The sequence below is a fragment of the Terrapene carolina genome, unplaced genomic scaffold, assembly GCF_002925995.2.
Source record: "Terrapene carolina triunguis isolate 2854851 unplaced genomic scaffold, T_m_triunguis-2.0 Scaffold194, whole genome shotgun sequence".
Classification (NCBI taxonomy): Eukaryota; Metazoa; Chordata; order Testudines; family Emydidae; genus Terrapene; species Terrapene triunguis.
The window spans coordinates 5,060,928-5,073,903 of record NW_020664545.1 but is presented as its reverse complement, the minus strand read 5'-3'; the positions used below and the strand labels follow the sequence as shown (position 1 = coordinate 5,073,903).

The 12,976-nt window shown below is 51.5% G+C and overlaps 2 protein-coding genes across 3 annotated transcripts in view; one reads left to right on the top strand and one right to left on the bottom strand.

Moving 5' to 3' along the window:
* GRIN3B (glutamate ionotropic receptor NMDA type subunit 3B) overlaps positions 1 to 2,245 on the top strand; it is a 14,077-nt gene extending 11,832 nt beyond the window's left edge. Inside the window, exons 4-7 of the mRNA XM_026655057.1 lie at positions 310 to 461; positions 605 to 769; positions 1,371 to 1,438; positions 1,876 to 2,245. Coding sequence (XP_026510842.1) covers positions 310 to 461; positions 605 to 769; positions 1,371 to 1,438; positions 1,876 to 2,245 — 755 coding nt within the window. The remainder of the gene's footprint in view (positions 1 to 309; positions 462 to 604; positions 770 to 1,370; positions 1,439 to 1,875) is intronic.
* Positions 2,246 to 4,143: 1,898 nt separating this feature from the next.
* The window catches only part of TMEM259 (transmembrane protein 259), a 31,264-nt gene continuing 22,431 nt past the window's right edge, over positions 4,144 to 12,976 (bottom strand). For both annotated transcript variants that reach the window (XM_026654926.2, XM_026654927.2), the window contains exons 7-11: positions 11,015 to 11,072; positions 10,204 to 10,287; positions 9,428 to 9,560; positions 8,880 to 8,979; positions 4,144 to 7,789 (exon numbers count right to left, since the gene is read on the bottom strand). In XM_026654926.2, coding sequence (XP_026510711.1) covers positions 6,914 to 7,789; positions 8,880 to 8,979; positions 9,428 to 9,560; positions 10,204 to 10,287; positions 11,015 to 11,072 — 1,251 coding nt within the window. In that variant the 3' untranslated portion in view covers positions 4,144 to 6,913. The remainder of the gene's footprint in view (positions 7,790 to 8,879; positions 8,980 to 9,427; positions 9,561 to 10,203; positions 10,288 to 11,014; positions 11,073 to 12,976) is intronic.

Here is a 12,976-nt window from a genome sequence, read left to right as displayed (position 1 = left end):
TGGGGGCACCGCTTTTTGGCACCCCCAAATCTTGGCGCCCTAGGCAACAGCCTAGTTTGCCTAAATGGTAGCACCGGCCCTGAGTATTTGTATTGTGGTAGCACCTTGTGGCCCGGATGAGATCAGAGCCCTGCTGGGCTCGGTGCTGTACGCTCACTGCCCTGAAGAGCATCCTCTAGACAGGGTGGGAAGAGCCACAAAGGCCACAGGAAAGGACGTGATGCCCCACAGTGTGCCTAGGAACAGAGCCCAGGGCTGCTGGCTCCCAGTCCACCCCCAGGATGGTACTTCTCTCTCTCCCCCCGCTAGGCTATGGAATCGGGCTCCCCCAGAACTCGCCCCTGACCTCCAACCTCTCCGAGTTCATCAGCCGCTACAAGTCGGCCGGCTTCATGGACCTGCTGCACGACAAGTGGTACAAGATGGTGCCCTGCGGCAAGCGGGTCTTGGCCGTCACCGAGGTGAGGGCGGCCCGGTGGGCTCTGCGGGGAGGAGATGTGGTGGGGCCCAGGCTGCCACTGGAGCCTTGTGTGGCAGGCGGAGGGGGCACTGACCCACTCCTCAGCCTAGGCTAATCCTCCCCCCGCCCCCCTTTCCCTTCCAGACGCTGCAGATGGGCATCTATCACTTCTCCGGGCTGTTTGTGCTGCTGTGCGTCGGGTTCTGCGGCTCCTTGCTCACCTCCCTGGGCGAGCACGTCTTCTACCGCCTCATCCTGCCCCGCATCAAGAGGAAGAAGAAATTCAACTACTGGCTGCACACCAGCCAGGTGAGAGCAGCTGGACCCCAGCCCCGCTTTCCTTAAACGGCCTGCCCCCCGCTGGGCTGGGTTTGGAAGCTGTCTGGGCAGCACCTCCTGCTGCCTCCACCAGGGCCTCGTGGTCCCCACCAGCCCCGTGCTTCAGGGTGCCCCTTCCCTAGCTGGCCCAAGAGCAGTGGTGCTGGGGTCTGAGTATTTATTGCTAGTAATTATTTGTATTAGCGTAGGACCTACGAGCCCCAGTCATGGCCCAGAACGCCCCTGTGCAGCTTTCTTTTCTCCAGCCTTGCCTGCGTGGGACAGAGCACTGCCACCCATAACATGGGGCCCAGACAAAGCCCCTACAGGGTGTCTTCTGGCATAGATATTGCCCTAAAGATTCCCCTTCTCTGCCCCTGGCCCGGTCGCACACTGTCCTCTTCCCCGCTGCCTACACCCAGCAGCTGTTGGGACTCCCCCCCCACCCCCAGCCCTTCTGCAGGAGCCCTGGAAGGCCACTCTCCGAGGCACCGAATCAAAGTTCAAGTAACTCTGAAAAGGCAGAGCCCTGTCCTAACATCCCCCCAGCCCTTTCCCTGCAGGTCTGATTCCTCTCCTTTGCACTTCACAGAAAATCCACCGGGCGCTGAACGTGGGCTTCGAGGAGCAGAAAAACCAAAAGCTGAGACTTGAGAAAAGGTACTAACGGGGCAAAGCCCCGTTCCACCTCCGCCGCCGGCCTGAGTCTTCACCGCAGGTCGGCAGCTCCTGCTGTCCAGCTGCAGCAGTAGCTTAGAGCAGAGGGCTCTCGCCCCCAAGCAGCGGTGCAAACAGGTGGCTAATGGTCCAACACCCCCTGCCTTCCCACAGGTGTTAGGGTAGCTGGATGGGAGAAGGGTGCCCCGCCCTGGAACCTTGATGGCCACCAGCAAATAGTCTTGGGTGTGAGTGTCCAGCTTGGAGAGACGAGGATCACCCAACCCTTCTAGGGGGAGGACCCTGCTTTGACCAGCTGTTGCCATCCTCTCTCTCAGGAAGGGCACAGACAATGAGGAGGGGGGGAGCCGTCTAGTCAGCTGGGATGGTAGACTCGGCCCTGAAGGCTTGACTCACCCTCTGCCTGTTTCACTCTGAAGGTGCAACATTCAGAAGAGCGAAGAGGCACCAGCCCCAAATACCAGCCAGCCAAGCTGGAACAACCTCAGGAAGGCCACCAGGAAAGAGGACAAGCGGGTGCATTTCAACATGGAGCAGACGCCCTCTGAGCCGGCGCAGGAGAGGGAGGTGCCCGTGTGGCACTGCACAAACGGCAGGGTGCCCCAGCCGGAGGAGTGGGATGCTAGCGAGAAGGAGCTCAGGGAGCTGGAGGGACGGATCCAGGCAATCAGGGATCAGCTGAGAGCAGCCCTGGTGCGGAAGAGCGAGCTGGTGGTGGCGTTGGGGCCCACCAAGAACATCCGCATGCTGCCTGTTAAGCCTATTGTCGAGAAGAACGAGGACAGGTAATGGGACACGGGCCGTTCAGGTTCCTTTTGAACTCAACCCTGGAAAACCAGCTGCTGTTTCCTTTCACGTCTTAAATCAAACCAGAGCCTGGAGAGCACGTGCAGAGGCTCCTGGTTGGGGAAGTGGCCTGTTACTTTAGCACAGATCACAGCAACCAGGAAACGCTCCCCAGGTGGGTCAGGGCCCAACTCACTCACCGCTTTGTTTTATATTAATTCCTTCGTATCGCAGTTGGGACCCAATTCCCATCCTGCTGCTGTCCTTTGGTAATGGCAAACTTCGAGATTCCCACATCAGGCTCCTGACAGATATGGAAAGGAGAATCTCACTTAAAAACGATTTCAGTTACATATTGATTACTGCAGGTGTGAGGACAGGACTGGCTTTTCTCAGGGAGGAAGTTCAGGTTTAGTTCTTTCCCCACTGCCTCGGACCAAAGAATTCTTCCCTATTTAAAACAGCTGTTTGGGGAAACTAGATGGAATCCAATGAGGAACTAAGAGCCGGTGTCTCAGGCTAGGAAAGTTTGTGCCCAGTTTAGGATCCCTTCTCTCCCCAGGGTGGGTGTGAGGCACGGAACAGAGACCTACTCAAACTTTCCCCTACAACATCTGAGGGTGACAGTGGTCCAGAAAATGCTGTGCAGGGGTTGGGGTGATGCAAATTCTAAGTGTTTCCTTTCGCTAGCAGCAGCTGTAACATTAACTGTAAATAAAATGTACAAAGTTCAAGATTTTAACTAGAATAAAAGTAATGCAGACTTCTCCTCCCACCCACCCCCTTCAGATTCTGCAGGTGGTTCAAGTGTGTGTGGGGGGAGGGGGTGAAAATGCAGATTGACTCGGGAATCTGCTCACTCGCTACTCCAGCCCCCAAGCTTGTGGAAAGAACCTCTGTCCAGCTCCCTCACCACCATGAGTTTCTCTCCCCATCTTTCCTTCACTTGGAGCTGTTTTTTTGAATGCAACGGTCACCCTGGGATTAGGATTTTATTTAGTGAATTAAGATTCGCTTTAGCCAGGATCCTCTCCCAAGGCACAAAATTGCAGAATTTAAGTTGACAGAGCTACAGGGAATTTAATCACAAAACTGTATTTTTGAGTAAAGCTGGGGGTGGGGGAAAATCTCCTTCCACCTTCATCCCAGCAGCAAAAGGGTTTTATGGAGAGGGTAATTTCTCTCCCGTCACCGCAGGACTCCCTTGCCAGCAATGAGCAAGCACGAAAGATGGTTCTGGTTAAGACCATCTCTTCGTTTCAGGCAGCAGGAAAGTCCCGGCTTGTCTCATCTCTGAGGTGATGGAAGTTCAGAGATGTAGGTATGAGAATGCAGCAGTCCGTACACAAGAGGGGGACTGACCACGAGCCCTGCAGCATTAAAGGTCCAAAGGGTGCTGTCCAGCCCTTTGAAGTCTGATCAGAAAACGTATTTTTTAAAGGGAGGTCAGTAAATCAGAGATGGAAACCCGGGGGCTCAGGTCCAGACCCTCCAAAGTATTTAGGCTGCCAAGTCCTCGCTGTAGTTTGGAGAACTAGCTGCAGAAGCAGCTTCTCCATAGGGCTGTGCAATGAGCCTCCAGCCAAAGGCTGGGTGCTCTTCTATCCCTCCAGTGTTATTTGCGGGGGGGTTGGCCTGGAAGACCCTGGGCAATTCCCTGCTCCCCCCCAGACTCCTTGGGCAAGTCACTTAATGGGTGTCCCAGCTCCCCCTCTGTAACAAAGACAGACTAATAGTGCCCTACCTCCAGGGTGGGGAGGTGCTCAGATCCTAGGACAGTCTCAGACCTAGGCGCGAAGTGTAGGGGATACGGCCCAGACTGAAGACCAGAGCCGCACAGGTCCAGCCTGCCCAGGACCCCAGCACGAAGCGTTAGCAAAGCAGCACCACTGAAGCTGTTCGAGATAATATTTATTATATATACAAACACATTTTGTACATTAATTAAATAGAATGAACTCTACCCTTCATTCAGCAAATGATTTGGTTCATTCCCCCCGCCCCCAATCCTACAGCTGTTTCTGCTGCCTTGTGCTCTGTGACCTTTACAACCTGCCTAGAAGCAGCATCAGATAATTGAGGGGGGAGATGTTGGCTGGACCCCATCTCGCTCCTGGGGAGATTGGGTGTAGTGAGAGGGGTCCACCAATGTATCGGGCCCTGGCACGCGCTCTCCACCTCCAGCAGCAGCATGTACTCCCTAGAAAGGGTTTCTGGGGAGGAAAGGCGAAGATACTGTCGGGAACCCCTCTGCGCTGGGCAGCCACTGACATGGCAAAGCCTTCGATCACACCCCACTTCCCCACACCGCATGGGGGAGGAGCTGCTGGAAGCAGTGGAAATGCCTGAGGGCCTCATTCCTGGGAAGGAAACACCGGCTGCACCTACTGGCTGCTTAGCTCATGTAGGCAAGGATGGAGCCCAAGGACAATTCCACAGCTTGGTCTCCACCCCCCTGGAGACATGCCTTCCAGCTCCCCTCTAATCAAGGGGGGGCTAAGCCCCACCCTCCCCCATGGCACTTCCCTTTTCCACCACATACGCTACCTTTTCCTGAGTTTATCTCCCCTCTCAGAGCCTTGCTGGGGGAACCGGACATCACCTACCACAAACCCTTCTCCAAAGGAAGCAGCTCCCAGGATGGGCATACCAATGCAGGCTGAGTGAACTAGAAAACTCTGCTGCCGATAACAGGATGGTTTCTAATGCAGCCTCTCTAACCTGGGTACCAGATGTCACCCACTACAACTAGTTAGTAAAAAGGTATAGAGCCAGATAGCCCTTGGGCAAACTACAGTCTACCAGGGTGAGACACTAATCTCACAGCTAGCTTTGCCTCTCCTTTCAGCAGGACAGTGCTCCAGGCTTCCTTTTTGCCAGGGAGGGTTTATCTAAATTTCTTCTTGGCTTCACTGTTCGGGTCCTTTGCTTTTCTACTGAACCATTGTGAGTAACAGTTTTCTACCTGCAGTCTCCCCTTCTGGCCCTGTGCCACGGGGGTTTCTCGACTCATGGAAGGGCCCAATCTTAGGATGTGAAGGTGTCCCACGCATGGGACAAGGCACTGAAAAAACAAACTAAGCCACCACAGCGAAGAGTGGAGCTGTGTGGTGACCGGGCTACACACATGCGACCCTAAAGGCTCTTCCATGAATTATGAAGCTATAGTTCAGTTTCTAACTAAGGTTTTCAGGCCACAGCCCCTGGCTCTAGCTTACCCAGTCTATGTGCTATGCATTTAAGGTGCTGGATTCAGAGAGCCCCTGCCGGAGGCCATGTGGCAGCAAGAAGAGCTGCTCTCCTTTCGGGGGTGCAGTGGGAATGGAAAAGGGAGGATAGCCATGGGGATCCGTCCCAGAATCAGCCTAGATGGTTCCAAGCACACCCCTGCCACCTGCCGGGGAAGCGGTATGAACCTATCAGCTCAGACAGTGCTGACTGGGTCTCAGAGATCTGTTAGCACAGGAAAACAGCCTCACGTTTCACCTCTCCCAGGACAGGGTGGCCACTGGTAAGAGGTCAGGGAGAGAGGACAGCAGAGAGATGCTTAACTACAGCTAATCAAAGCCCTATTTCGCAGCTTCTCTACTGCAATGATATCTGGTAAAAGCGCACAGGGCTTAAGATGCACTTTCCCTAGCGGAAGGCCAAGCTTGCTGATGTCCTCTGCTGCCTTCTGTGGATCTCCAAAGGAGACCTGAACACCCCCGCCACACACACATTCTGTTACACAAACTGCAGTTCTAAAAGATAGGAACGCCAGGAAACTGCCACCCGTATCTTCTCCCCCCATTAATACAGACTTGTCTCTCCCCCTTTAAAACCTCTGCATCTTTCTAAAAATAGATAGAGCTATATATATATAATTTGTCTTTGCAACCACCAACTTTACTCCTTTGCTAAGTAGCCAAAAAACCCTATACAGTCAAGGCCCACATGGCTGGTGAGGAACAAGAGCTGAGAACAGGGAGATTCAGCTGCAGACAATCAGCTAGACGCTACCAAACTGTCAGAGTGAAGATGTCAAGCAGCATCCACCGAAGCTCCCATGATGAAAGGAAATGACTCTTAGCTCCAGCAAGTGGTTTCTGACAGCCCCTGAGGTTCATTTCCATTTCAGTTGATGAGCTTTCCCGCCTGTCTTTTCGGGAATACATCACATTAGATGCAACTCATCACACTAAGATTTTTTTTTTTTTTTTGTTTAAAAAAAAAAAACTGTTTAGTACAATTTGGGTCACGCTTGCAAAGGCAAGTAGGGCTAATGACTCAGTCCCCAGCAGCTGATCCAGCCGGTACAACTGGAAGCCCTTCCTTGTAAGAGCAACGCAGGAAGGGTGGGAGAGGAAGAAGGGGGGGACCACAGCAGTGTGACGCTGACTAGCCCAAGTGCACCAATCCTGCAGCCCTGTTGTCTGCCAATGGCTTAAGAAAAACGTGGGGCCCCAGCACGCGGTGGAGAACCTCTCTCTGCAGGTCTAGATGCAGAGGGATGCTGGGTATTAATGGCTAGTCACACATACACATTTACTGTCCAGGGGAGAAATGTACTGCCTCTTTACTGTGCTCCAGCTGCTTTGCCTCCACTAAAAGGAATTATGGGGGAGGCATGGGGAGAAACAAGAAATCCAGATTCCTTCTGGACTGCCAGAGAACAAGGAGAGAACAAGCTCAGGACAGGCTCCTGGACTCTGGTTCCGAGTGAGCTTCGGAGCAGGCTGTACTGTCCACTGCTGGTGGGCAGGGGGCGGTCTCCCCATGGTCCCCAAAAGCACTATCCAACTGCTTGACCAGATCAGTATCTTGCGGGAGGGGCTGAGGGGTCTCTGCCAGGTTACTGTTTGCGACACAGTCCTTTCCGCTAGGTTCTGCTTGGCTCAATGACGCCCCTGCAGCCTCAGTCTGCTCGGGAAGGGAAGGACTGGGGACAGACGCACCATCCTCCTGTGCTGGGACAAGGGGGGCACTGGCAAGGGGGGTAGCTGGTGTGTCTTCTGCACCAGGGGGCGCATCTGTTGCAGTAACCACTGCTGTTGAAGAGACCTCAATAGTAATGGAGCCCATAGCAGTCTCCACATGGTCGCTACTGACTCGAATTCGGGCTACCAAGCTTGAAGCAGCAGCGACAGCAGCATCCTGTGGGCTCCCATTGGCCATGGCTTCGTGCACCACGTTTGGCTCCAAGAGGGTAGTGCTCAGGTCAGACAGAAACGAGGCTTCTGTAATGATGGCGGCAGTTTCAGCTACCCAGTTCAGATCACTCCCTACAGAAGAGGCTGTAGCAGCTGCAATGGCAACAGCCCGGGGATCCTCGCTGGGAGCCAGAGAACCGGGGCTGCTGCTTTCTGCGGCGGGACCAGCTGCCGGATGGGGCCGCCTGCCGCCCATGTCGGTGGGGGCGGCTGTAGTGTTGTTGTTGAGGTTGTCCTGCAGCGTCGTTTGGGTCCCTTGACCCACCTGCTGGTTCTGCAGCAGCATCTCTTGGATTCTGATCTGCTGGAGGATGGCCGGCAGCTCATAATGATGGAAGAAATAGATCATGGAGTGCTAGGGAACGCAAAGGGAAAGGAGTTACTTGTTGGCCAAGATCTGCCAAAGAGGTTTTTGCTGCAGCCCTGTAGAAAGCCTGTGGCTTGGTTCCCTTAACTGTTGTAATCACAAGAGCAGGGGAGTGGCTAGGCTGCTCTGACTCATACTGGAACCAGAAACGTTCAGGATTTAGAGTCAAACCGAGACATTTTGGGAAGGATTTTCCACCTTCCACTGTGGTACCTAGAGGCCTCTCCAGCAGCTCAGTGGGGCCACAAAAGCCCTGCAACCAACCAGGGGATCACAGAATCCAAGCCTCTTAAGGAGGGATGGGGAGGAAGGCAGCAGCCAGGAATATCTGGAGTTTCTATGGACAGCTGACTGCAGGCTTACAGCTGGTGCGAGGTGTCAGGTCATCAGCCAGAGACACTCAAGTCCTCTAGCCACAGAGCAGCGACATCAGGCAGCAGCAGTGCAAGCATCCTCAATACCATTCAGGCATCACCTGCATGGAGAGTTCTGCCTACGCCCATTCAGTCCCTGGCCCCCGAGTCACAACCCTCACAGAGAGATCATTTAGGAAGGTGCCTTATGTTATCTGGACAGCTATCCAGTGGGAATTTGACTGAGACCCCCTACCCCCCAAAAACTCACTTGCCATTAACCCTCAATCATTTTATGGGTCCAATTTTAAGTCACTAATGGCCACAGATGGATTTGAGCCCATGACCTAGAAGTCTAAGGCCCTGTATCTTAAGGGATTTGGCAGTTTCATCCACCCTCTATCCTCATGTTCCCAGAGAGTGCACAGATCTCTTGGTTAAGTGAAGATTTCTGGTCAAAACCAACTTTGTAACAGCTTTTATAGAGTCTACATTGTGGCGGTCAGTGACTCAGGGGTAATTTACTCTAGTCTGTGTCCATCCATGCACGGCCATTCAAGCGGCCTGATCACTTTCGGACTTGATATTTTAAGCCCTAGATTTCTATCCAGCTCACTCATAAGGTTAATGAAATGACCACGGGGAGAATTAGCACTAAAACATAGATCTGTCTCATATAATCCGCTCTTCTACCTAATGAGCAGCAAAAGGAGGCCACTGCTTACCTGGATGAAAAGCCATGAGGTGACCAGAGCCAGGCTGCTGTACTGCCCATTAAATCGATAGTGGTATGCATAGAAGGCAAAGTGGTACAAGTAGAAGAATCTGGAAAGAGAAGGAACGATAAGGAACAGGACGTAACCACAGAGAGAACCCACCCACCCACCTCTCCAGGCTGGGTTTCCCACTGAGCAGCTGTGAGACCTTGACTAATGGGTACTCTCGACTTTCTCAGCGGACATCAGTGTTCATCTAAATACAGAGCAGGACCGACAAGTGGGCAAATGTTTGAATCCGTTTTAAAGGGGGACTTCCTAATAGTTACACAGGAAAGAGCCAACTGGCCTCCTGAATGTGGGCTTCAGATGCAGGAACATCGGGGGCCAAGAAGGGAAAACAGCGGCTATCCGAAATGGAAGCCAACCCAGCACCGCTGGATGAAAATTTGAAAGAAGCCTCGCATCGCAGAATAAAGCGGCATGCAATATAGGTCTGAAGCACATGGCTAGGTGATGGAAGTGCACATGCTAGAAGGAGAATGGGCAACTCTTACCTGAGCCAATGCCTCTTACTAGTATTGGTGTGGCAACAGATGGCATCATACTGGTCCGCCAGCCACACAATGAGGATGATATAAAACGCAGTGGTGGTGTCATTGAAGAACTCTGACATAATGGCTTCCATGCCTGCCGGACAAAAAACACTGACACGTCAACTAGCTATGGGGCCTGGTCAATGGGTAATCCCAGCTAGCCATTCTCCAGTACTCAGGGTGCACCCGGAGTAAACACTATCTAGCAACTGGTGCTAGGGTGCATTTGCTGGATTGCAAAGCAAATGCAACCAGGCACAATGGAGCTGGTTTCTAACAGGAGATGCGGTAAAGCACAAAGATTTCCTTGCTGACTGGAATCTTCACCTACAGCGTTAGCCGCAGCACAGGATTTGTTGTTTTTAAATGAAGTTTTGTGGGTGTAGGACATAGGTCAGGAAAGCGAGAGACGGAGAAGTGGATCAAAGCTATACATAATGTACACTCACAATGTAGATTGCCTCCACCCCCAATGCACAGCTCTGAGAATCACTAACCCTGACCAGCCCTAACCCGAGTGTGGGTATATTTCTACTGGAGACTAGGACAAAAACATCTGACAACAAGGTCATGACATTACATCTCTGCAGGGAGTGAGAACATTAACCCCCCAGTGACATAAGGTACAAGAGAGGGATTGTGTGTTCAATGCACCCCGAAGCAACTTGCTACACTAAGTTCGTTTCTGACCCGCTCGGTGTTCTTCCTTTACGTAAGGAGTAAATCCACGTTCTTACCTACTAGAGCCAAAATGACAGTGAGTAAGGGAGCAGCAGGGAATGCAATGGTCATGTTCATCTCCAGCATCTGTAAGAGGTCCACTGCAAGAAGGAAAGCAAACCGTGAAGGGCTCTCAGCAGCTCATGGAGCAGAGTAACGCGCCACAAACCATCTTTAGAACTAGATGCAGGAGGGCATGCAGGAGACGGTACGGCTACTAACTGCTTACAGCTCACATTATACATAGGCCCACACTGGAGCAGGCAACTGGTCTGATCAATCCTGCCCTGGTAATGACCTATACCCGCTGCTTCAGCGGAAGATGAAATCTCCCAGAAGGCACCAGGGCTGCACCTTTGGGACAGTGGTTTTTTGACCCCTGAGGCATTAGGTCATGTCCTGAAACGTGGAATTTGCATTCAGCCAACCTCAGATGAGAGGGGAAGTGGTCACAAAGGGCAACTTAAAGAGCATATTTGTCTGGAGAATTTAGGCTAAATTCAGATCTGATGTAAGCAGGAAGAAAAGGCGTCTAGAAGTCACTGGAGCTGCGTTCACACTAGGACAGAATCTGTCCCTTGGTCACTAAGCAGCGTACTCCAGGTGGCAAAAGTGATGCCATGTCAGCTTCTGCTTTGAGTAACCTTTGGAAAATGTTACCATGTTTTCCCAGCTCGAGGATGATGGATGGGATAAAGAATCGACTGTCTCAACTCCACAAAAGACACTAAGCTCTTTTCTTGCCCTCCAAAGGTAGTGGGTGTTCACCAGGGCATGGCGTTATCCCCAAAGAAACCGTTTGTAGGAGTGAGATTTAGAAGCACTTACCAATGAAGACAAAGATCTGATGATGAGAGTAGCGCAACAGCATTGAGACGGACAGAGTCTGAAAAGGCAAAACAGATCAGGATTAGAACTGGACTGCCCTGGGAAGGTTGTTTTCCCATAGAGGGTCGTAATAGGATACAGAGTTCATGCTGATGCTCCATCGTGGGATGCACTGAAACAGATATTACAGACACATGCGATATCTTTGAGTCTACTGTACCAAGGTTTTAAAATGGTGTCTGTATCGCTGTGAGCCATCAATTATATTCTGGCTCCACGGGGGAGGGATAGCTCAGTGGTTTGAGCATTGGCCTGCTAAACCCAGGGTTGCGAGTTCAATCCTTGAGGGGGCCACTTAGGGATCTGGGGCAAAATCAGTACTTGGTCCTGCTAGTGAAGGCAGGGGGCTGGACTTGATGACCTTTCAGGGTCCCTTCCAGCTCTATGAGATTGTTATAATATATGGAGATATACCTATCATCAGTGGGGGGCCATTACAGCAAACCTTGGGACAGGAACCCAACTCCAAAGAGGAACCACCTCCTGGGGATTTTGGCCTATACTGGGTCAGACTGGGGTCCAGAGGCCCAGGAGACAAAGAAAGGCTTCTAGCATAAAGGCTCAGCTGAACTGACTCAGATTTTCTCAGTTTGCTCCAATAACTGACAAGAGATTGTAACCAACAGGGAACAACCCTGATGGAAGGATCCGAAGGACTGGAAAACGTGCCAGGGTCTGGAAACGCTTAGTAAGCCTAGCACGCGTGTAGCACGTTTATTGTTTTATGCTACGTTTGGTCACTGGCATTCACTGTCCTAGCCCTTGAGAAAGAGGGCAGAGCTATAGGGGCTGAGCTAAGGTCTTATTTGCTGGGATATGCACACTGAAGGGCAGAAGGAATTGAAGGCTAAATCCTCAGTCTGGAGGAAGAGAGTTGCAGTACTTTGCTCACAGAGAGATGATGGCTAGAGGTCTGAGATGTAAAGGGGTGCCCTTGAGCAGGCCAAAGAGGGGTCAGAGGTGCACAGTTAACCTGCAAACTGTGACACGTACTTGTGAGGTTCTTTGGCCTGGGCTATGCAGGAGGTCAGGGGTAGGCAACCTATGGCACGCATGCTGAAGGCGGCACCCGAGCTGATTTTCAGTGGCACTCACACTGCCTGAGTCCTGGCCACCGGTCCAGGGGACTCTGCATTTTAATTTAATTTTAAATGAGGCTTCTTAAACATTTTAAAAAGCCTATTTACTTTACATACAACAATAGTTTAGTTCTATATTATAGATTTATAGAAAGAGACCTTCTAAAATGTATTCCTGGCACACAAAACCTTAAATCAGAGTGAATAAACGAAGACTCGGCACACCACTTCTGAAAGGTTGCCGACCCCTGGATTAGATGATCGTAACAGACCCTTCTGACCTTAGAATCTATGTTAACTAAGAATTTGCTGGCTTGCGGGGATTTTTTTTAGCACCGTAACAAAGCCCAAGATTGTACTGCACATTTCACTCTTAGTTTTCAGTAGCACTTCTTTGGCACGTTACAAACGGTAATTAAACCACATGCTGTCCCTGTGAAAGAGATAGGCAAGTAGTTTAGCTGTAGGAGGAGTCTAGTTCTGACAGGTTAAGTGATGCCCAAAAATCTGTAACAGAGTTGAGACCAGAACCCAAAGTTCCAGCTCTGTCCCAGTCCTGTGCGCCTCCAGCTAGGCCACACGGTCTCTGAGAAAGATCACAGAAGACTGATTTATCTTCATGTGAGAGATATTTAAACACCTCCTCTCGCCAGCCATTAGATTATGGTTTTACATGGTCTTGCATCAAAGGAAGAAGGATCACTGCCCATAGTGGTTTGGCATCTATGATATTTCAGCCTCCTTTGCTTATTGGTTTCATCTGGGTCAATTCTGCATTTGCAAAAGATTTTAAGTATATTTTGTAAAAGTAGCAGTGGCCTCT